The following is a 25,378-nucleotide window of genomic DNA, read 5'->3' on the forward strand; positions in this document are numbered from 1 at the left end:
TAACAGTGTGAACAGAGCCGAATCCCATCCCTAGTCCCAGTCTGGAGTTGCTGATTTGATGGGATATTTCTACAATACACGTCTGGGAGATGTTAGTTCCAATGTAACAAAACATAACGAATATCCTATAAATGAAGGCAAGAGCGTCCACCTCCGCCGCCCTCCTCCTTGCCCGCGGATACAGTCCCGGTACCGTAGTGTCCCCACACACCCCGTACTCTCCGCCATCTGGACGAGGTTACTTTGACAGATGGCTTTAAATGCAACCTCCCCGGCTGCCGCTAGGGGTCCCTGTCGTGTCTGCTAGTACAGCGCCGCTCTAGCCTGCCAGCTCCGGGCTCTGTGCTCATCTCCGGGCCGGGCTGTTGTTTAGATCGGTGTTTGTTGTTGCGGGTAACGTAGTTCCGCCGCCCGGGGATGGCGGAGGCCGGGGTGTCGGCTGCGGAGGTGCTGGCTGAGACGAGGCGAGCAGGCGGAGCGGAGGCCGAGCCCCGGAGCCCCGGCTGGAGTGAGTCTCAGTTACGGTCATATCAGTTTCAGACCCGTCAGATCCCTCGGCTCCACCATTCAGATCCCAGGGCGGAAGAGCTGATCGATAACGAGGTGAGGAGGAAGCTACACATGGAGCTGCTGCCGGTCATGGAGGCTTCTGTATTGTAGACAGGTGGGAATGACTGGTGGGTGGCTGGGGCAACCAGGTGATCAGGGGGCCACCTCCAGGTAACCATGGTAATCACTGCACCAGGTCCAGTTAACCATGGTAATCACTGCACCACGTCCAGGTAACCACGGTAATCACTGCACCACGTCCAGGTAATCAATGCACCACGTCCAGGTAACCACGGTAATCACTGCACCACGGCCAGGTCACCACGGTAATCACTGCGCCACGGCCAGGTCACCACGGTAATCACTGCACCACGGCCAGGTCACCACGGTAATCACTGCACCACGGTAATCACTGCACCACGGTAATCACAATCACGGTACTGCGCCACGGCCAGGTCACAACGGTAATCACTGCACCACGGTAATCACTGCGCCACGGCCAGGTCGCCATGGTAATCACTGCACCACGGCCAGGTCGCCACGGTAATCACTGCACCACGCCCAGGTCGCCACGGTAATCACTGCACCACGCCCAGGTCGCCACGGTAATCACTGCACCACGCCCAGGTCGCCACGGTAATCACTGCACCACGGCCAGGTCGCCACGGTAATCACTGCGCCACGGCCAGGTCGCCACGGTAATCACTGCGCCACGGCCAGGTCGCCACGGTAATCACTGCGCCATGTCCAGGTCATCAGGGCAAACTCTGCATTACATCCAGGTCACCCAGGTGATCACTGTGCCACACACAGATCAACCAGGTAAGACTTGCCTACATCCTCAGTGCCCCCTGCAGAAAGGAGATATATCAGCAGGTTAGGTTCGTCTGTAAAGTATTACCATGTGCCCGGCCAGACCCTATGCACTGGGCCGAGCCCGCCACCCCCAGTGCACTGAGCTGGGCTGGTGCACAGCAAAAACTATGCTGAGCGTGGGAAATGTGCAGCGTTTCACAAAAGACTGTGCAACCAGGATCCTTTTGTACAACAAATACGGTTACCTTTCCACTAAGCATAAAAGTAATAGAAAAAGCATCAGTTTCTATAGAGGAGAGGTTAATGCCGACTTGTCTGGTGGAGGTGATAATAGCACATTTCTTTCTGGTTGAGAGTAATGGATGTGGGAATGCCTGCTTCTCTGTTGGCCTAACAGTAACAAAGGTATTTCCTGCTTGCCTGATGGTCTAGAGTGGTAGTGATGGTAATGCCTGCTTCCCTGGTCTTCCAGAGGAGGAGTAGTGGTGGTGATGCCTGCTTCCCTGGTCTTCCAGAGGAGGAGTAGTAGTGGTGGTGATGCCTGCTTCCCTGGTCTTCCAGAGGAGTAGTGGTGCTGATGCATGCTTCTCTGGTCTTCCATAGTAGTGGTGGTAATACCTGCTTCCCTGGTCTTCCAGAGGAGTAGTGGTGGTGATGCCTGCTTCCCTGGTCTTCCATAGTAGTGGTGGTGATGCCTGCTTCCCTGGTCTTCCATAGTAGTGGTGGTGATGCCTGCTTCCCTGGTCTTCCATAGTAGTGGTGGTGATGCCTGCTTCCCTGGTCTTCCATAGTAGTGGTGGTGATGCCTGCTTCCATGGTCTTCCATAGTAGTGGTGGTGATGCCTGCTTCCCTGGTCTTCCATAGTAGTGGTGGTGATGCCTGCTTCCATAGTAGTGGTGGTAATACCTGCTTCCCTGGTCTTCCAGAGGAGTAGTGGTGGTAATACCTGCTTCCCTGGTCTTCCAGAGGAGTAGTGGTGGTGATGCCTGCTTCCCTGGTCTTCCAGAGGAGTAGTGGTGATGGTAATGCTTCTTCCCTGGTGGTGTTATGAACACTGATTCCAGCTCTCATTTTCCAGAACCTACTTAGAAAATTAAAGCCGCAACCTGATTTTTGCACTAGTTTTGCTATGTGTTATGCCAGGTGCAGGGCCTAAAGGAGCAATGCAGAACTCAGACCTTGCACTATGTATAACACAGCTTACTAGTTATGTTATGGAGTGCACCTTTTAAATCTTGTTCACTACATCACTCACCAATGTCATTGATCATGTATGGAAAACAGTTCTATATTTCCCAGTGTACCTTCAATGACTGAAGATCAGAGACGAGTCGGCACGTGACAGGTATGTATAGCGCACCACACTTCCGGGTACACGGGTGGGGGTGGTGGGACATGGGGAAGGGGGCTATTCACAGACATAACATACATTACAAAGTTGTATAACTTTGTAATGTGTGTTATTCTGTGAATAATTCTTTACCGCCCCACTACCCCTTTAAAGGTACACAGGGAAATATAGAACTGTTTTCCATACATGATCAATGACATTGGTGAGTGATGGTTACTTTAATGATCATTTTTTAAAGTATCAGCAAGTTAGACTAATGTAACCTGCAGATATCTCCCTATTGCACAGGAGGCGCAGAGGGTGAAGATAAGTCTCTTACCTTCATCCATGGTGCTGTTCCTGTGCACTTAAGGCCCTATTCCACAGAACGATTATCGTCCGTATTCGGCCGATATCGTCCACTACTGACGATAATCGTCCCGTGGAATAGAGTGCAACGATCAGCCGACATCCTTCATGTCGGCTGATCGTTGCATTCGCTTGTTTTTCAACATGTTGAAAAACAAGCGACTGATATAGCAGCGATCTGCTGCCGGCACTCCGTTGAATAGGAGCATCGGCAGCAGACGCTGCTATATCCTATGGGCTGCCCGGACAATCAGCGGTCACCCGGGCAGCCCCCCCGCAGCTCCCTGCCGCCCCCTCCCACACTCACCTGCTCGCTGCAGCCGCGTTGAATAGCTGAGAGCGCTCGTTTGCTCCACTTAACGACCCGTGTAATAGGCCCTTTAGTTGTTCACTCGATGTTTGGGTAAGACCATTTAGAGCACTGGGTCGCCCTATAACACCGATCCGCCCCCAGGATCATCCCCAAGTGGGGCGGGGTAGTGCTCCTAATGGTCGTACCGGACTAAACTATTAAGGGCACAGCAATGGCGCCAAGGATGAAGGTAAGAGACATATCTTCATCTTCGCGTACACTTACTGGATCCACAGCAGATTTGAAGCTGCAAATATCAATGCAACTAAATGACTGAACACAGCATCAAAGCTGCACAATCAAATACAGATCCTATACATGTGAACGCACCCTTAGGCCAACATCACACATAGTATAACTGACTAAAGGCCAGGCGGTGTTAGGCATGTTCCTGTGCCCAGCAGAGCTCTGACAGCCGAAGGAACATTATTTTCCATACAGCCCCATCCGGCCCAGTGTAAATGTTTGAGGTTCATTAGAAAGGTACACTTATTCACCGTACCTAAAGTCACAGTTTTTAAGTTGGCAAGTTCAGACAGTGGTTATATGGGGTGACACCTTGAAACCCCAGTATTCCCAGAATGAAGTGGCTACAAATAACATTAGTTACATTTACTCTGCTTTATGGCAAAGAAGTAACACTACACATAGTGTAGGTAGACACTGAAGTATACAGTGTATATGTATAGTATGTTTGTCAGTGGTAAATGTATAACAGACGGGTGGCGCTCCCTGTAGTAAGGCGATGGTGGTGTGGAGATCACGAGTGTGAGTCTAGTCTCTATACTTATCAGATAAGGTACATTCTTGGGTCCTGGTTAATGAACCACTACCTGTTTCATTTGTTTAGCAAGGCTTCTAGGTTAATGTGGGTGTTTGTTACCTGATCTCAGGCAGCGCTCTCCATGTCTCCATTATCATTCACTGCACATAGATGGGTGCCTAGGTGCCACATTTATAATGGCCATGCTCATAAACAAGCCCCAGGTTTGGTCAGCATCCTGTTCTGTTATTGGTCCACATGTGCACTCTGTTCTAATCTACTATAGGAGTACGTTGTAACTGTGACTAATGTTCACAATGGATGGGCAGTACTTGGTAAAAGTTGGATCCCACCCAGCCTTCTGTTCTGTTTTCAATCTAAATAGCTGTACAAGTTATTTTTAGTGTCCAGAAAAGCAGACTAATGTATATTTATGAGAAAATCTGACGAAAGCTCCCAAGACTTAAAGGGGTATTCACATCTCATCTAATATAGTTATACTTGTAGGACTCTTCAATTTAAAGGGGAACTATCTGCAGGTTAGACAAATCTAACCTGCTGATAGTCCCCTATTATGTACAAGGTGCTGAGTATGAAGGTATGTCTCTTACCTTCATCTTCAGTGCTGTTCCTGCGCAGACACAGGATTATATTAAAGCGACTCTGTACCCACAATCTGCCCCCCCCCCCCAACCACTTGTACATTCAGATAGCTGCTTTTAATTCAAGATCTGTCCAGGGTAGGGCTGGGCGATAATGGCCTAAATCAATATCGCGGTTTATCTTACATGTAGCCGCGGTAACGATAAATTGAACAATAATTATGACACGCCCCTTTTAAAAGCCACACCCCTTTTGAAAACCCCATTTTCCAATGGAAATACAAACGTGGATTTATTCCATATAACAATGTGCAGCAAACTTCACAAGTAGTACACAACATTTTGGCTTCTCCTACACCATTTTCAAGTGCCACTTGAAAATGGTATAGGAGATGCCAAAACGTTGTATATTACTTGTGAAGTTTGCTGCACATTGTTATATGGAATAAATTCACGTTTTCATGTTTGTATTACCATCAGAATATTTTTACTAGCTGACTTGATCTAAGGTCTGGGATTCATCTGCTGTCACCCACAGTTAGTTTATTGTGCTGCCTATATTTTATCTATCTATCTATCTATCTATCTATCTATCTATCTATCTATCTATCTATCTATCTATCTACTGTGGGGGAGATTTCTCAAACATGGTGTAAAGTGAAACTGGCTCAGTTGCCCCCGGCAACCAATCAGATTCCACCTTTCATTTTTCAAAGAGTCTGTGAGGGATGAAAGGTGGAATCTGATTGGTTGCCGGGGGCGACTGAGCCAGTTTCACTTTACAGCATGTTTGAGAAATCTCCCCCAGTATGTGTGTGTATAATATATATATATATATATATATATATATATATATATATATATATATATATATACAGACAGACAGACAGATAGATAGGAGATAGATAGATACAAAAAAAGAGAAAAAGCAGCACTGCTCAATTGGCGTTGGGTTGGTGCCAGCGGACCTAGGTCTTGACTCTTGACCGTATTCAAATAGTAAGTAGTAATAGTAAGTAGCCCACTGCACTCAAAGGGTTAACGGTGCAAAACGTAGATTTATATAAAAAAAAAAACCAATGTGCTGCACTATGTTTTTTTGAATAAATCTACATTACGCACGGTTAACCCTTTGAGTGCCGTGGGCTATCTACTTACTAGATAGATAGGGGATAGATAATAGATAGATAGATATCCTATCTATCTATCTATCTATCTATCTATCTATCTATCTATCTATCTATCTATCTCTATCTATTTATCTATCTATCTATCTATTATCTATCTCTATCTATTATCTATCATTACATCTATCATTTATCTATCTCCTATATCTCTCTATCTAATATCTGCCCCCAGTCACTGTCACATGCTGCCCTGCCCCCCCCCCCCCCCCCTCCCGCACATAGTTGGGGTCAGGTATAGGTCGGCACCTCCATGCTCCCACGCTCTCTCTCTCCTGCACAGGAATCCTCTGCCCCGTCACTCAGTGCTGTAGCACATATATCTGCCGGCAGCGTCCCGGGCAGATCGTCACACACGGCTGCTTCCAGCACTGCCAAAAGATAACTAGGCGCCGAGGATTCCTGTGCGGGAGAGAGTGCGGTGCCTGGTGGGGGGAGGATGTGCCGACATATACCTGACCCCTGCAGCCACTTTATGTACGGGAGAGAGGAGGCAGGGCACACCGTGCAGCTTCCAGAGCCGCCCAGAAGCAGCAGCAGCGCTGCACACAGCACGCCTGTGCGCAGCCTGTCACATCTCCAGCCTTCCTCTTCAGGAAGATTAACTGAGGGGAGCAGAGCATGGGGCCGCAGGGTGAGAAGGAGGAGGAGGAGGGAGGGGGGAAATACCGCAGATACCGTCCTGGCAGAGTTGAGGTCGGTTAACCGACGCCAGTGACGGTAACGGTATTTTGACGGTATACCGCCCAGCCCTAGTCCAGGGGTCCATTCGGCAGGTGATGCAGTTATTGTCCTAAAAAAACAACTTTTAAACTTGCAGCCCTGTGCCCAATGGCCGTGGCCTCAATTGTGTATGCATTAGGCTGGCACAACCTCTCTGTCCCTCATCCCTGCCCTCTTCATCATTAGGAATGCTCCAGGAAGATTTTCTCCTATTCATCACCTGTGTGACCACGGCACATGGGCTGGATCTTAAGGCGCCTATGCAGTGTTCAGACAGGAAAAAATGTTATAGGGGCATTCCTAATGACGATGAGGGTGGGGAGGAGGGACAGAGGAGTGGTGCAAAGTTAGGGCACAGATACTCCAAGCCACGGACGTTGGGCACAGGGCTGAAAGTTTAAAAGTTGTTTTTAAGGACAATAACTGCATCACCTGCCGAACGTACCCCAGAACAGATCTTGGATTAAAAGCAGCTATCCGAAGGTACAAGTGGTTTGGGGGGGACAGATTGTGGGTACAAAGTCGCTTTAAAACTGCACAGGAACGGTGCACTGAGGATGAAGGTAACATACATACCTTCATCCTCAGCGCCCCTTACGCAATAGGGGCTATCAGCAGGTTAGATTCATTCATAAATACGTTCATTCAGCAAACCTTTCTCCTTCTCTTGATACGCTGCTCTTTCCCTCCCATTGCTGACAACTTGTTGTCTAGGCTACCGATCACCACTCTGAAAGCAGTGGTCTGGCTTGTTTATGATTAGCTATAATGTAGATGTATAGAGATATATAGTACTACACTGTAATAGCTAAAGCATACATTTGTACATATGTATGCCCCCCAACCTTGTATATTTTAGCTTTCTGTAGATTTTTGCTATAAATGTTACACTGTAGGATAAAATCTACTGCAAAACCTGCATGTAATGCCAATGGACTGCTGCAGAAAAGACCTTGTCACAACTAGGCACACTCTAAGGCAGGGGTAGGGAACCTTTTTGGCTGAGAGAGCCATACAATATGTTTTATAACTAAATTAAAAGTAAGGGCCCTATTACATCAACAGATTATCTGGAGTAGACAGTATAAACAGAGAACAGGTCATAAAGGAGATTTCTCCTCTTTTTAAATCCATTCCTGGCTTTGGCTGAAAAAATCTGTCTGGTGTAATAGGGCCCTTAATGTGTGAATTTTATGTAAGACCAACACTTTTAAAGTACATTAAGTCTCTGAATCCTTTTTAATACTGTAGTCATGCTGCCTCTACCAATGAAGAATACTTGCTATACTTACCAGAAGTACTTCTTATTATTAATGTGACTTCTGGTGCTGATGGTTTTGTAGTCTCCACCCCCCCCCCCCCAAATCCCCCCTCCCCCCAGCGTTGCCCTTATACACATTATATGCAAAGCAACAGCAGCAAAATCAAACCTGGCCTTGTCTCGTGTACCAATGCCGGCTGACCACCTCCCCCAGCAGACCTCTGTAGCACCCGGCATGCTCCTACATGTACAAGTTGATTGGATGTGTGCGCCATGTTTGGCCGCAGCGGTGCCACGCTCCTGACCCGCCTCTGTAAGCAGGGAATTTCTCACAGGAGAATTACTTGTTTGCAAAGCGTGGGGCCGGCCATGGCGCATGCATACTGTCACTGCGGCCCCGGTGGGCTGTGGGCAGGCTACAAGCCAGATGCAACCATCAAAAGCTGTTCACGTGATGACTTTTACTGATCGAAAAAGCCATGGGTTCAGAAAAGAATGAACAACAGACTTTACTCTTCAGATTGCTGTATGCTTCCGGTTTCCATGCAAGTACAGATATATAATTGTGAACACCCAAATTTCTTAGGTGTAGCAATAAAAAAAAAAAAAAAAAAATATGGATTGAAATCCTAAATCTTTGCTGTTGAGTAGATTGGGGGAAATGCTATGGCCTATAAATATATGTGACTTAGCTGGGAGCTCTGTGTGTGCTGACAGTACTGTGCAGAGCATCTATGGACTGCTGTAAAATGTAGCCATGCTGGGGGGAGGAAAGCATGTAGTCTGAATACACAACATGACTGATGAGTGCCAGGGCTGTTCTGTCACGTAGTCATGAAATTACACCAACACTTCCTCAACTGTAAGGACTGTCAGCTGTGGTTGGCTCTGTGCTAGTTGTGGTCACATATGTGTAAGTAATATATCTGTAAGTATATAAACCACATAAACTTGTGATGCCACTATGGAGGATTCACACACAGGCTGCAAATTGCCATCTTAGATTTGGTCCTATTAAAAGAAGTGCTTTGGGTCATGTTCAATTCATTATGTTAGTAATGGCAGAACCAATAGCAATATAAGAGAATGTCATTAGGAAATGACCTATTATTTAAATCAGTTTTTCATGTTAACCCTCTCATATCAGTCATACATACATACATACATACATACAGGCATGCTCATATATCTATATATAAGTGTGTGTGTAATGGCTCCCACTGCAATTGTCAGGAGCAGAGCTGCAAACTCTTTAATGCTTTGGGCAACGTCCAGCATTGGTGACAGATGCAGGGGTCTCCCTCTGTTTTGTGGGGTGCTGATGATAGCCATAGTAACTGGAGCCCTGAGAATGGCCTCAAAGGGGTTATCCAGCGAACATCTTTTTCTTTCAAATCAACTGGTGTCAGAAAGTTATAGATTTGCAATTTACTTTTATTAAAAAAATTTCAAGTCTTCCCATACTTATTAGCTGCTGTATGTCATGCAGGACATGTTGTTTTATTTTCAGTCTGACACAGCGCTCTCTGCTTACTTTTCTGGCCGAGACAGGAACTGTCCAGAGCAGGAGAGGTTTTCTATGGAGATTTATAGAAAACAGAGACAGAGTTCCTGTCTCGGCCAGAGATGTCAGCAGAGAGCACGGTGTGAGACTGAAAATAAAGCTACATTTCCTGCATGACATACAGCAGCTAATAAGTACTGGAAGACTTGAGATTTTTAAATAAAAGTAAATTACAAATCTATATAACTTACTGACACCAGTTGATTTGAAAGAAAAAGATTTTTGCTGGACAACCCCTTAAAGTCTGCCTGCTACGGAAGGTGACCAGGCTCTCCTTGAGGCAGAGTATGAACGGCTTTACCTATTGGTGTAATAATGATGGCATAAAACCCTGCAGTACAGATCTGTACTACAATGTTTTATACCTGTCATCATCAGAGGACTGCACAGTTAAGCCCTCTAGTGAAACAATTTAAAAAAAAAAAATTGTCAATTTCATTTCCATAAAAATAAGCCACATATATCAACATCAGTCAGGCTATTGCTCAGCACAATGCATGTATGGATTGCTCGTAAATGCTAGATGATGGTACTAATTCTTTATTCCCCTTCTTTATTGGACCAGGAGCCGGTGGTTCTGACTGATACCAATCTTGTGCACCCAGCACTGAAGTGGGATTTGGATTATCTAAAAGAAAATATTGGAAATGGGGACTTTTCTGTGTACAGTGCCAATAGCCACAAATTTCTTTATTATGATGAGAAGAAAATTATTAACTTTAAGACTTTCAAGCCTAAGTCAATTAGACAAGAGATGAAATTTCCAGAATTTGTAGAGAAGCTTAGAGATATAGAGCAAAGAGGAGGTGACGAAAGGTAAGGAAGCTTTTTGTGACTGTCCATCCAAATATTTTTCAGGACTACACAGTACTGCACTTTATATTTCCCCTGATGATGTATTGCCATCTATTTTTACGCCCATTGATGGTTAAAAAACTCTGTTTGTAGAAATCCTCCATGAGAACACGACTGCAGTTTTCGTCCTACAACCCCCGACCCCTCAGAAGTTTCCAAAACCTAGGTGGTGCTGTCATGGAGGATTACTGGGGGAAATTCTTATAAATGGGCAACCTTACCATGATGGAGCTGTTTCCGCATTGGATGCACAATTTGAATCTCTATATATAGCAACATAAAGTCATTTATGGCCCCACCTGTTTAGTAGACAGAAACCTGCTAGAAATGTATGTTAGAAGCCTTGATATGTTTACTACCCTCGATTGCAGTCTATGAGAATAATGTACATGACTGAAGGTGGATAAATATGTAGGTGACACATTCCCCAATGTCGCCTGCTGCTTTGTTAGTGTGTACTACACATGTCTAGTACACCAGTAGAGTTCTATAGCAGCCATCTATTCAGCCTAGGAGGTAACTAGGTTAACATGCTATGGATTCCTGGTATCTGTCATTGCTGAGTCATGCTATTTGTCAGAGTGCAGTGTCATGACCAGTGCATGTGAAAAGAACCAATTGGGTAAGAAGAAGTCAAAATCAATTTCATATTGAAATATGTTTGATAAAAAAAACCCAACAGAACACCTTAGGTACGTTCACACGTACCGGATCCGCAGCGGATTTCACCCTGAGAGTTAGCAGCGAAATCCACTGCGGATCCGGTAGTGTGAAGCTGAATAGGTCCTATACACGCAGCGGATCCGCTGCGTGTATAGGACCGGGCCCCTTTAACCCCTGCAGTCCGCTGCCCCGAGCATACATTACCAGCTTGGCGCCGCGGCTCCCCTCGCCCCTCTTCAGTCAATCGGCGCTGCCGGGAGCCTCACAAAGCCGGCGCCGAGCTGGTAATGTATGCTCGGAGCCGGGGCTGTGGACTGCGGGTGGGATGGGGGGGTTTGAAGGGTCTGGGTCCCATAACGCAGCAGATTCGCTGCGTGTATAGGACCCATTCAGCTTCACACTACGGGATCCGCAGCTGATTTCCCTGCATACTCGCAGCGTGAAATCCGCTGCGGATCCGGTACGTGTGAACGTACCCTAAGGGTGCGTTCACACATACAGGATCTGCAGCAGATTTGATGGCGCAGATTTGAAGTTGCAGATTGAAAGCAAAGCAAATCTGGGCCATCAGATCTGCTGCAGATCCTGTACGTGGGAACGCACCCTTAGGCTATGTTCACACTAACCAAAAGTACGGCAGTTGTTGCCATCGGCAACAACGCCTGTACTTTGTACGGTGTGGAACACTGCCTTTACTGCTATGGGATCACGGCCAGAGCGTATACACATAGTATACGCTCCGGCCGGGATCCCATACGGCGCCGCAAAGAACTTTCTGCGGCCGCAATTCAGGCACGGAACGGCCGGTCTTTCACATAGTGGGAACGTAGCCTTAGGCTAGATTCACACGCACCAAAATCCATTGCGGATCCCTTGCCTGTCACTTTCATTGAGAATGCATACTCGCAGTGGGATTGACCTCCCACTGCAAGTATGTAGGTGACAGCCCCCTTAACCCCCCACCAGCTGGAGCATACATTACCGGCTCCACGGTCCGGCTTGCTTTGGGAGCTCCTGTCGTCTGGACCTCCCGCGCAGCACACTGATTGGCTGAGCAGGACGTCCAGTCGGGGACCCCCGAAGAAAGCCGCAGCGTGGACATCATTTTTTTCCAAGGATAGACTGTCAGGTGCCAGTTGTTTCTAGTAAAGTAATTGTTCAGTGTATTATCTGGACTGGTCTGGATTGCAACTGGCATGATGTCCAGGGCACGTGTTCTGGTTATCTCTGGTTTGACTAACCCTACTACTTTTCGATCATATGAGAACTACTAACACTGGCTCCCATCACCTAACAGTTGGATGTCATGGCCAGATTCCCAATGGCACAGATTGTAAATGGTTATTTTTCTGTTTCCCTTATGTAGGTTGTATCTGCAGCAGACGCTTAATGATACAGTAGGTCGTAAAATTGTGGTGGATTTCTTGGGATTTAACTGGAATTGGATTAACAAACAACAGGCGAAACATGGCTGGGGCCAGTTAACATCCAACCTCCTGCTGATTGGCATGGAAGGTAAAGAATTGGCAATGTCCTAGAGTCTGCCTGTATATGATATTGGTAAAACTGTCCTGTGGAAAGTCTACCTTCTCCAGTCATGCTTTCACTATAATAATGTGTGATTTGTGAGCCAGAAAACATATGGCCGGACCTATCCATTGCCATCACTTGGAAAAATGTAGTGTAAAATTGCATACTTTTGGTTGTTTCGCCTTCTCTACATGTGTAAACATGTTATAATTTTTTTGAGGCAGGATAGAAATGCTTTTCTATCGAAAAAAAAAACATGCTAACAATATTCATAGATATATACCTATAGCACCAGCTTATTCTACACAGCTTTACATAGTTTGTCATCATTCAGATCAGTTCCTGTCCCCATTAGGGCTCCCCATCTAAATTACAAATTCAACTACATGTATGTCTTTGGCTTATAGAAATGATAAGCTTAATGAGGGAGATTTATCAAAGGGTGTAAAATATATAGTGGTATAAACTGGCCATAGCAACTGCACAGCTCCGCTTACAGCTCTGGTAAAATGAAAGCTGAGCTGTGATTGGTTGCTGTGGGCAGTTTATACCAGTCTATATTTTACACCCTTCGATAAATCTGGGCCTATGTTATATATGATAAAAAAGAGAAAAATTGGCAGCACATCTATGACTCTGTTCACACTGCAGGTTGCATGCTGCTTGTGGCTTAAGTACAGACAAAAAAATGTTTCTATTTGATAAAGTAAAATTGTCCCCCCCCCCCCCCCCCCATACTCTAAGTGTAGTTCTTCACACCATCCACAAGCTTAGATGCTGCACATTCAATATATACCTGTATTAAACTTGTGTGGGGCGTCTTTCTGCTCTAAAAGCTGCACAGTTCACTCTGTATTGTACAGGGGTTTCAAACTCGAATACACAGGAGGCCAAAATTAAAATATTGGGACAAAGTTGCGGGCCAACCTTGATATTTATTAAAGCATGTGTGCTGTGTTCTTGACACTGTCAGGGAGGCGTCCACGTCACTGCCGCATATACTGCCCCTGATGCATCGGGAGTGCTTGGGAGGGGTAGGATGAAAGAAGTAACATGCTCTCACCTCCCGCTCTCCAGCACTCTGCCAAAAATTGCCCCAACCCCTTGTTCTCCTGAGTAAAACAGGCGGAAATCTTGCCTGCATCAGTGTACCAATGGGATGATTTGCACGCCTCTGCTTCTGCCACTCTCCGCTTAAATAAATGACGTGTCATTTCTTTGAGTGGAAATCGGCGGAAGCGGAGGCGTGCAAGCCTTCCAATTGACACACTAAGGGTACTCTAAGGCAGTGATTTTCAACCTTTTTTGAGCCGCGGCACACTTTTTATACTTAAAAAATCCCGGGGCCCACCACCAACCAAAATGGCACAAAATGACACTAAAACAGTACATATTATACATATAGTTAAAAATATAGATTCTAAATGTATTTATACTCACTCAGTGTGAAACCTGGGCCTGTTTTCTTCTCCCCCCTGTGCTTCTCTCCACCATACTTCTCCCCCCCTGTGCTTCTCTCCTGTGCTTCTCTCTACCATACTTCTCCCCCCTACTTCTCTCCTGTGCTTCTGTCCACCATACTTCTCTCCCCCCTGCTTCTCTCCACCATACTTCTCCCCCCTGCTTCTCTCCTGTGCTTCTATCCACCATACTTCTCCCCCCTACTTCTCTCCTGTGCTTCTGTCCACCATACTTCTCTCCCCCTGCTTCTGTCCACCATACTTCTCCCCCCTGCTTCTCTCCCCTGTGCTTCTCTCCACCAAACTTCTCTCCCCCATGCTTCTCTCCACCAAACTTCTCTCCCCCCTGCTTCTCTCCGCTGTTTCTCTCCCCCATCCCCATGTTTCTCCCCCCCCTGCTTCTCTCCCCTGTTTCTCCCCCATCCCCAGGTTTCTCTCCCCCATTGTTTTCTCCTGTTTCACAGGGGCACCATAGTTTGGGGAACTTTCCCCGCGGCACACCCGACCATGTGTCGCGGCACACTAGTGTGCCACGGCACACTGGTTGAAAATCACTGCTCTAAGGGTACTATTACACCAACAGATTATCTGACAGATTTTTGTAAGCCAAAGCCAGTAGTGAATTTGAAAAGACGAGGAATCTCAGTCTTTCCTTTATGACCTGTTCTCTGTTTATAGTCCATTCCTGGCTTTGGCTTAAAAAAATCTGTCAGATAATCTTTTGGTATAATAGTACCCTAAGGCAGACAAGATTCTGCGAGGGAGAGCTCTGCCACGGAATTCCGTCTGTTTTACTCAGTGTGAACATACCCTTAAAGTAGTTGTCCCAACACAGCAGTTACTCAATTATTCACCCCGCTCCCCAATAGTGTCCCATACGGTTGTTAAAGCGAGTGTACCATTTCATAAGTTACAAAAAAAAAATGTTTCCACTACCTTTTCAGCGTCGTCTGCGCGGAGATCCAGGTGGCATGTTCCATTTTTCAAAATGCAGCTTGGTTCCCGCACTTGGCGATGGTATCCTTATGTGCACCACTGGCCCACTTTATGCACTGGTGGGCTGGACACCCCTATTGTAACGATTTCCCCAGTGGTAGCAGCATGTGTGATGATGTCACCATGCTGCCTGTGCCAGGATGTAGCGTTCTATTACAGCTCACTTCTAGGCCACAGGCAGCATTAAACCTTCAGCCTAGAAGTAAGTTGTAATAAAAGCCGGTGCCACATCCTGGCACAGGCAGCGTGGTGACATAATGACACAGAACATTACAATATGGGCAGTGCAGACTACCTATATTACATTTAGCTGCGCAGTCCTGTCAGCGGGCCAGCTCTAAGAAATTAATTGATTTCCTTTGGGCCAAAAATAGTGGCACCGTGGGCCGGAGCTTGACATGCCTGGTATAGAAGAATATACAGTACACAGAAGGAATGGGATCCTCCTCTGTATAACACTGCTCAACAGCACTAGAGCAGGGGAGGTCATCGGGAACTGCAGGGATTATAACCATGTAGTTCCCAACCCAAACAGTGGTTGCAGCAGATGGGGCCGAAATATGTAACTACTTTTTTTTAAATGTATTATTTTGCTCATTTACAAAGTAATATAAATTAAAGCATTGTATTTAAAAATGTAGTACCCCTTTAACCATTATCAGGTTAAAAAAAAAAAAAAAAAAGATATTAGCAATAAAGTGATTAACAGTGACACCTTTTGTGTCTGAATATTTATTTTGTAAATCATGAATAGTTGTCATTGGATTCAGGTAGGCGAGGGGAGCACTTTCTCCAGATTTCTATTATGAGAGTGTTGGGATGTCTTAGTCTTCTGTGTACGTGTTTAACCTCATGTCACTGTTTCTGTGCAGGGAATGTGACTCCGGCGCACTATGACGAGCAGCAAAACTTCTTTGCCCAGATTAAGGGATACAAACGCTGTATCCTCTTTCCCCCCGAACAGTTTGAATGCCTCTATCCTTATCCTGTTCACCATCCCTGTGACAGACAGAGCCAGGTGAGAATCATATTCTGGTCATCCTGCCAGCATACCACACCGCAAGAGCCTGATGCCTATGTGAACATACCGTATGTTCTAGTAATCATGGGCAGAAACTTCCAAAGCTGCTTTTTCTATCTGTGTTATGTCATTAACCCCTTCCATCGTTGTTTCACATGTTTCATCCATGAAACGCTTTGGGGGAGACTTATCAAAGGGTGTAAAATTTAGACTGGTGCAAACTGTCCCCAGCAACCAATCACAGCTCCTCTTTTATTTTACCAGAGCTGAAATCTGAGTTGTGATTGGTTGCTGGGGGCTGTTTGAACCAGTCTAAATTTTACACCCTTTGATAAATCTGGGCCTTTGTGTTCCTTCTACAAACATGTAAGCAGACATATTTGTTGTGGGACAAGTTATATCTATTTAAAGGGGTTCTGCAGAGGTAAAATAAAAGTTTTTTTATTTAAAGGAGAAGTCCGGTGAAAATTTTTATTAAAGTATTGTATTGCCCCCCAAAAGTCATACAAATTACTAACATACACTTATTTACGGGAAATACTTATAAAGTGCTTTTTCGCTGCACTTCGACTGCATCAAGGCTTCACTTTTTGGATAACATGGTGATGTCACGACCCGACTCCCAGAGCTGTGGCTGCTGGAGAGGATGGTAGCAGGGGGACACTGAGGGACACAGGGCACTGGAGGGACACTGAGCATCCCCCTGTCGGGTCGTGACATCACCATTTTATCCAGGAAGTGAAGCCTTGATGCAGTAGTAATTGCAGGGAAGAAAAGCACTTTATAAGCATTTCCCAGAATAAGTGTTTATTGGGGATTTGTATAACTTTTGGGGGGCAATACAATACTTTAATAAAAATTTTCACCGGACTTCTCCTTTAACTGCTATCAGAATGTTATTCAGATTTGTAAATTGCTTCTATTTAAATGTTCAAGCCTTCCAGTACTTATCGGCTGCTGTATGCCCTGCAGGAAGTGGTGTATTCTTTCCAATCTGACACAGTGTTCTCTGCTGCCACCTTTCTCCATGTCGGGAACAAATCACTATAGAAAACCTCTCCTACCCTGAACAGTTCCAGACATAGGGGAGATAGCAGGAGAGCACTTTGTCAGACTCGAAAGAATATACCAAGGTTCCCCTTTAAGGGTTTTTGTCCCTCGAGTTACAGTATTAAAACATACAGTGGTCTTTCCTGGACCATTGTAACCTGAGACCATGATCAACACACAGTGCTGCAGACAGTCTGAATCTGTGACGTGTGTATGGCTAGATGATCAAAACTGGATTGTTTTTCATTTGTTACTTACTAATTTGTTTTTAGAGGATGCACTCACACATATGCACGCTAAGTGCATTCTCTATGTAGCTCTATGTAGCTATTCTCTATGCTGATGTCCCATAACTGAGTGTAAAAGCCCTATTACACAGAGATTATCTGCCAAATCGGGCCGATATCTGCCTGTGTAATAGAGCCAGCAATCAACAGCCTAGCATGCAAAAATTCTAGGTATAATTTAGAATTATGGCCAAGAGGAATTTAATTCCTAACTCTCTTAAGTAAGGATTTACATTGACCAGCTGCAGTACTATTGCATTACCTTATGCAAACACTGGGTTACCGCTTGAACACCAAAACAAACCTGTGCATTAAAATAGCTGTATCATGGTAAGGGAGTTCTTTTTCCTTGCAGCCATGTCAGTCCGTGGCTTCCCTTCAGTTAGCAGGGCCAGGAATTCTACCATTCTACAAATGCAGTTGTTATACTTTGTGGCGGCTGTTTTTTTTACTAAGGGCACGTTCCATTATTTAATATCTTTACATTTTTCTGCTCTGTCATAGGTGGACTTTGAGAACCCTGATCTAGAGCGATTTCCTAACTTCAGAAATGTGCATGGTTACGAGACCGTTGTTGGGCCTGGTGATGTTCTCTATATTCCAATGTATTGGTAAGAGGTTTTCCTTTAAGCCCTTTGCTAATAATTTTGTCCTTTCAGCTGTAATGTTACTCATGTGTTGTTTATAAAACAGTTTCTCAGTGTGTCTCAAGAAACCAAATGCATAAGCAGGATATCTTTACTGACAATAAGAAAAAAACTGTTCCTATTGATTTAATAAAAAGAGCTCAAACAGTAATTTAGCTTCTCTGCAAAACCTTGGCCTGGCGGTGAGTCAGCTGGAGAGTGTTTCTCTGTAAACAGTGCGCATGTATGTATGTATGTATGTATGTGTGTGTTCCTTGTGACCTCACTGTGTACTGCCATACACACAATACCTGACAGTAGGCCCCCCATGTGTCAGTGTATAACCGTACAGCTATACATATTTTACAACTTGGCCCCAGTATTAGAAAGCAAAATATACAGCATGCTAACAGTTACCAGCTTATCAGAGCCCCAAATGACCATCTTCTGCCCTCTGTCTGGGGAATTGGGGCCTGGTCGCTTATGTGCCAACAGCAGTAAATAATGTGCTTTGTCAGTGCATACCATACAAGAATAGGACAGCAGGCTTTACCCAGTAGCAGGCATGACACGCTATGTCATTGATCTCAAGGACTACCTGATGCATACAGAAACGTTGATGAATCATTAAAATTTTGCTCACTTAATAAAAATAAAGTATTTTGTGTGGCAACCACTTACTATTATAACCACTTTATTACTATTACAGGTGGCACCACATAGAGTCACTTATGGATGGAGGGACAACAATTACAGTCAATTTCTGGTACAAGGTATGTTTTATAAATGTGTAATTTGCTGATCAGCACTAAATGGTTTACCTGTGTATAGGGGCAGCAGTCTGCTGTATTGCTTGGCTGGACTGGTGTCTGTAAGATGTGCCTCACTGGACCTCTACCATAGACCCCTTCAGCCAGGCACTATCTGGTTACCATCTTCAGAAGTATATTAAACCTATTGACCTACCAGCAGCTAAACAGGTGGAAAAATATGCCCCTGACTAGACAACTGTCAAAATTCCAGACATACTTTTTTTCTATAGTCCTTACAGAACCAAGATACCAAAATAAATGAAATTAAAATAAAGCTCACCTGCCCAGGGGTTGTTTCCCATCGCTGGCAGAGCTCATAGGTACCCAACCCACTTGCATTTACCCCCTTGTATTGACATGCAGGAAGGCAGGGAATAAGGGGGACAGACAAGCTAACTCTGGACCCTCTTCCTGCTGGGAACGCCTCATTTACATAATTAGAATTATATGTTGATGGGCAAAAAAAAGATGAGAAGCCCTATCTAGCCATGGGCTTATTCACCCATGTTTCGCTGCTGACAGATCTGCGATAAGATTATTGTCCAAGCTAATAGTGTACCACTTCCATAAACATTATGAAGATTGTCTCATCAGGACAGCCCATGTCTACATGTGATATTAGTGCATATAGATGGGGTTTCCCTACTCACAACTTCCCTCTGGGAGCAGCTGTGTGTTAGCTGCTTCACACACTAGTGGGTCCAGACCTTTCATGTATCATATTAGATGGTCTTTTATTTCATTTATCAGGGAGTTTATAATATTGCTGGTTGCGGTACATACTGACTGTTTGCTAGGGGCCTTGAGAGCTTGACCTTTTGCGGTAAGCCGATTGCTTCAGTAGACAAGGCCATTATTGTAGTTTTTTGATTAGATATGCCATCAGTGTCTAACAGGGTTGTCATCACCTGATGCCTGGAAGAAGGGTCTTTTTGGCTTTCAGTATTCATGAATTTTGCCTTCGCCCTCTGTCTTTATACTGGAGGATAACATCTCCAGATGACATTTCTTTATGCAATAGTATTTTCTTAGCTTTTTAACTATGGTTTAAATTTAAATAGGGTGCACCAACTCCAAAAAGAATAGAATACCCACTTAAAGCACACCAAAAAGTGGCGATAATGAGAAACATTGAAAAGATGCTGGGGGAAGCTCTCGGAAACCCACAGGAGGTAAGTGACATACTTTCCTCTGGCTTTTTTTTCCTTTTACAACTGAATGTCAAGAAGCTTTACATACAGTGACACTAGGATAAGTGTCTGCCATCTTCCCTTACAATAATCTAAAGTGTGACTTTTAGTGATAAGTGGCAAGACTAAGTGATAAGACAAAGTGGCACTGTGCCCCCATAGTCCCTCTAGTTCAATAGTTACTGATGGGAGTAGGAAAGGCACAATGCAGAGTACTATGAAAAGATGCTCTAGTATTTAATAGGAATAAAAATATTTTTTACAAGGACAAGTCATCTTGAAAGAGTTGAGGGGCTAATCCATCCCATGTTACTTCCTGAGCAGCTCCTGTGCTGGAAGTGTGACGACGCGGCTGCGTTCCAGCGCTGCCATTCTGTGCCGTGACATCAGCTGGAGTGGGTGCCTCTTCCTCAATGTGCCCTTCTCATCTTCAGACACCATACTCTCGCTTCAGATAATTGTGTGCCGCCCTCATCTTCAAATGCCTGTTTATCACCACAGTACGACACACAAATTGTCTGAAGATAGTGAGGCCCAGAATGACGGCGCTGGAATTCAGCCGCGCAGTGATGTCACACTTCCATTGGCACAGCTGCTCAGGAATTAAGATGGACCAGAGTACCCATTGTAACTGTAAATTATCCAGTGTAAAAGTTTGGAGAAAAGTACTACTTGGTTCTGTAAACTCGCCTCAAACAATCCCTACTAGTAAGTTAGTGACTCTGCATAGTGAAAAGCATTATGCAACGCTCAAAATGCTCGAAATGGGTGATAAAGGGTTTATCCAGGATTAGAAAAAAGGCTGTGTTTCCACTGTGTAATAATATCAGGAAAGGCGGCTGCCTTGTAATATGAACGGACAATGATCATTGGATGGCCGCCTTCTGCCGATATTATTACGCAGTGGGAACATAGCCAATTAGCCACTTTCTCACAAAAACAGCGCCAGTCTTTAGGTTGTGTGTGGTATTACAATTCCATACCCAAACTGAGGACAGGAGTGATGCGGTTTCTGGAAGAAAGTAGCTATGTTTTTCTAAGCCTGGGTAACTCCTTTAGGGCTTTATCCTTTTTAGAGCTAACCAAGAGGGATCATGTGATATACCCTGTGACTGTACATGGAGACAAGTCAGGATTTTTACAGCTGTTTATGGCAGAACAGGAATATTCTCTATACACAGTGGAGGGGGGGGGGGAAATCACAGACATTGCCGCACATCCACCTGGGTCACACTGACCATCTGCTTCTCAGCACTATTTAATACCAACATCAAGAGTTAGTTACAATTTGATCAAAGTGTATAAGCCCACACAGCACTGCAAGGTTGCTGATTCATGTTGGTCTCCACTCTGACCACCTTCGCCACAACAACAGTGCCTGAGGTGGGAGTGACCCAGGGATCAAGCAGACCCACTGCCACCAGAACTAACCCCCTGGGCCTCTCCACCCCACTGACACTAGGCAGAAGAAACAATGGCCACTTCACAGAACCACACATAAGCAGATAGACTAGCTCACTATATGCTTTCAGCCAAAGGACTGTGCTAAGTACAGACCCTATATAGAATCTCTGATTAAAAACACCTGGTTATAGGAGGAGTGCTGGCCAGGGCCAGTGTTTCCTCAGCGCGGTGTCTGTGGAGTGGTAGGGCCCAGAGGGTTGAGGCTGGCGGCAGTGTGGATCACTGGGTCGCTCCCTTCTCAGGCCCTGTTGATGTGGTGATGGTGCCATATTTAGGTTAGGAAACCTTAAAGCGCTGTGTGGGCTTATACATCTGGATCAAATTGTAACTAACTCCTAATGATCGTGTTAAATATTGCTGAGCAGCCTATGGTCAGTGTGATTTCGCCCCCCCCGATTTCGCTGAATTCCATAGATTGCTAATACGAGCAGAGCTATCGGCGGGGATGTCATCAGCCGGACCCCGACTGATATACACTTCTGACATGTAGCTATGAACGGCCAATAATCGCTTCATGTAATAGTACCCTAAGAGTTTCTTTGCTTTTTGTGTAATTTATATTTATTTTCTCTTTTAGGTTGGTCCTTTGTTAAACACCATGATAAAAGGTCGCTATGACTAGTGCTGGCTTATTGAGCAGTGACAATGTATGTATAAGACTGCTGCCACTTTCTTGATTCACTTCCGAGATGACTGACAAGAAATAATGCAGATTGGAAGCACTTAACTGGCCAACTGTTCCCTTGTACTTTGGTTTACACCACTCACTACTGTGTTTATAGTAATTTTTACCAGTTTTTCTTTACAATGCTTTGGTCAGCAAAGAGGAGGAAAATCAACGAAACAATGCAACATCTTAGGTTGTTTTTTTGCACTCTGTACAGGTAGTGGACATTAGGGTTGGAGTGTGTGACCCAGCCTGTCTGCGGACAAAAAGTGTTTACTTCATCCTTTCACTGCATCAAGTACAGTATCCAAAGACCTGGATATGATGACCTTTTGCTTTAACCAAGGCATTCTTCATAGACTTTTTTTTTTTGGTGTTATGTTTATAAAGCAATCCACGAACATTTGTTTTTTCTTTTTTGGAGTGCGCCATACAGACTTCATGAAAAGTAAACGGTTTTAAAGAAGGCAAAGATGACTACTCAGGCAATTATTTTTCTGCTACCAACTTGTTACCTTCACCATTTGCAAGCACACATTTAAAGTTTCATGGCTTCGGCTGCTTTACTGATTCCTAGGACCTTTCATTTCGAGTCTTCGATGGAGTCAGAATTTTTCAAAATTGGGTGTTTGTCAGGTTGCAAAGCACTTGCCGAGTGCTAACAAAATCCTTGTTTATACCTCTCATTGCTGCTTTGAGGTGTTTGTATATCAGAATACAGTGTGAATGGGTATAGGCTTTTCTATGAGAGCAAATCCTCCTCAAAACACAAGACAGATCACTATACCCATAACCCCACAGGAGTTAATAGGGAGACACTATGCTTGGTTAGGCCCCCTTCACATGTCAGAAAACTTTGTCCATTTTTCTTATCAGGAATTCCTGTCAGGATTTCCTGGCCCATAGAGTTGCATTGAACACTGACACCCATCAGGATTTTTCCTGAAGGGTGTCTGTTCAGGAAAATAGGTCAGGAAATCCTGATGAAAATAGAACAGGTTCTATAATTTCTTGAACGGTTGCCCCCATAGAAGCCTATGGGAACTCACAAAACCCTGATGCTTTCCTGATTCTTTCCTGATGCGCTTTCGGAAATCCTGAAGACACTGATGGTTTCCTGAACATAAAAACTAATCAGAATTTCCTGACAGGAAAAACTGACACTGACGTGTTAATGGGGCCTTATGGTTGTGAAGGTTTTTAATGCAAAGTAATGTAGTCAACCAGCGGGAAGACTTTGTATAGTAAAACATCGCTGTTGGCTTTTACAGAAACTTGGGGAAGCCATTTTTGTTGGAGCAAGTACTCATGGGAACATATGAACCGGTTACAACCCATAGCCTCATGGATTCCAGTCCAGCTCTACGAATGTTCGTTGTAAAGTGCCTCATTGGTGTCAGTAGTGATTTGGAAGGAAGTTTTCCCATAAGTATTGGTCCATTCCATAAAATGGCAACTGTTTGCTGAAATGAAAAGAAGCACAGCACCTACAAATGTTTAATTTTGCAGTGAGATAGATAAGGTAATTGTATCTTGCCAACTCGGCTTGCCTCTCTCTGTCCATTGGATATGTTAGACAAAGACTGGTTGCTAGGGAAATGCTGTCTGACATATACGTAGTAGAGATGAGCGAACCTGGAGCATGCTCGAGTCTATCTGAACCCGAACTTTCGGCATTTGATTAGCGGTGGCTGCTGAAGTTGGATAAAGCCCTGAGGCTATGTGGAAAACATGGATATAGTCATTGGCTGTATCCATGTTTTCCAGACAACCTTAGAGCTTTATCCAAGTTCATCAGCCACCGCTAATCAAATGCCGAACGTTCGGGTTCAGATTGACTCGAACCTGAACCCGGTTCGCTCATCTTCTAATATTTAGGGGATCTGGTTGCTAGGCAGTGTTTCTCTAACAAATTGACTATTTGACTGAGCAGGAATGGGGGCAGACAGGCAGCAATCAAATCCCATTTAAAACTGCAGATTATTCCAAGATTTCTAAAACTATAGTATATCTTCTGCCAAATCTTTTTAACTCAATGTGCCCAAGCCACACCTTGTGCTAGTCTTCCTATACATTGTTGTTTTGTACTTTGCAGATTCTTCTTATTTTTTGTAACCACACGTTTGCATTCAGTGCATATTGAAAGGTATTCTGATGTCATTTACTGTGAAATAATGGGGGCTTTAGTTCGCTGTGCAAATGTATTTCTCTTTTGGTGACTGTTGATGGAATCTTGGCTATAACCCTCTTAGGAATGTGCGTGAGTCTCTGTTGTGTGAAAAGCCACCACCAATGCATCAATAAAATTCTCTGTTTTTTTAGCGATTGAACAATTAATGTTGTGAATGCTTTGCTAAATGAATCATTAGTTCATCACTATGTATATTTTATCATTGAAGCTTTTCTGCCGCATACAGATATAGTGGTATATAGAACCTGAAGTGATAAGCTGGTTGACAATGCAGAAGTCAAAAATGAATGTTTTACTATCCTCTCCACAAATATTACATGAGAAACTCCATCAGCCTGTGTATGTAGGTAGTTTTCTAATCAGTAGTCAGATGTATTAAGGATAGACGGTAGATGGGTAGGAATCCTGTAAAAGGAGACTTCCACCCCTAAAATGCTCTTCTCATAAGCCATATGTATAGGAGTCAATAAAACTAATATAGAAAGTATCGCTTTTGTTGATTTTTGGACTTGCAGATCTATAGTTTTATTAAAAAAAACAACGAAGTAACTGCAGTGTAGATGCAGAGATAGCAAGTACCCCTCAACCATAGTTTTGTAGGGGTTTGGTGATCCTACACATACCCTTTGGTATAGACGCAACCTTGGCAGTCAGCTAGTCAATGCGCAGGTTCGTCTCTTGATGATTTTGCCAGGGGAAGTCACAGCTTTCACAGGGAAGTGTAGTACTATATGGCAGCCATTTATATGAATTTTCTATCCATTTAATACATGGACTGCCCAGAGCAAGAAATGTTGCTTTCTGGAGGCTCTCTGCTCTGACCCATTGAGGGTGGTTTTTAGCAGGGGTGCCTCTCAATGGTGACCACTGTTTACATTATCATTGGGACATATAAACGTCCTATTGGGACAAACACTTTCAAGTGCAGTGAAGCCTGATTTTCCAGGTATGACTGGAGGTGTTTGCCATGGACCCTACCACTGAGGCTACACTGTGAGCTCCTCCATGTGGCTTCCATTTGCACTGGGCTACACGGTTACCCAGGTCTAGAG

At 44.6% G+C, this 25,378-nt stretch overlaps 1 protein-coding gene across 1 annotated transcript; it reads left to right on the forward strand.

Annotated features, from left to right (window-relative positions):
* Positions 1 to 302: 302 nt before the first annotated feature.
* Positions 303 to 23,833, forward strand: HIF1AN (hypoxia inducible factor 1 subunit alpha inhibitor). Its single transcript, XM_069979154.1, has 8 exons — positions 303 to 603; positions 10,080 to 10,330; positions 12,399 to 12,547; positions 15,891 to 16,036; positions 17,881 to 17,987; positions 18,712 to 18,775; positions 19,876 to 19,986; positions 22,046 to 23,833. Exons 1-8 carry the CDS (start codon positions 418 to 420, stop codon positions 22,088 to 22,090), a joined length of 1,059 nt encoding a protein of 352 aa, XP_069835255.1. The 5' UTR covers positions 303 to 417; the 3' UTR covers positions 22,091 to 23,833.
* Positions 23,834 to 25,378: the final 1,545 nt, after the last annotated feature.

Source organism: Dendropsophus ebraccatus, chromosome 8 (assembly GCF_027789765.1).
Source record: "Dendropsophus ebraccatus isolate aDenEbr1 chromosome 8, aDenEbr1.pat, whole genome shotgun sequence".
Lineage (NCBI taxonomy): Eukaryota > Metazoa > Chordata > Amphibia > Anura > Hylidae > Dendropsophus > Dendropsophus ebraccatus.

Bases quoted from the DNA above. Each gene is read 5' to 3' on its own strand.
- HIF1AN (XM_069979154.1), top strand. From the start codon at position 418: ATGGCGGAGGCCGGGGTGTCGGCTGCGGAGGTGCTGGCTGAGACGAGG. The intron at 10,331-12,398 runs GTAAGGAAGCTT...TCCCTTATGTAG, and splicing joins CAAAGAGGAGGTGACGAAAG to GTTGTATCTGCAGCAGACGC. The intron at 19,987-22,045 runs GTAAGTGACATA...TTTCTCTTTTAG, and splicing joins CTCTCGGAAACCCACAGGAG to GTTGGTCCTTTGTTAAACAC.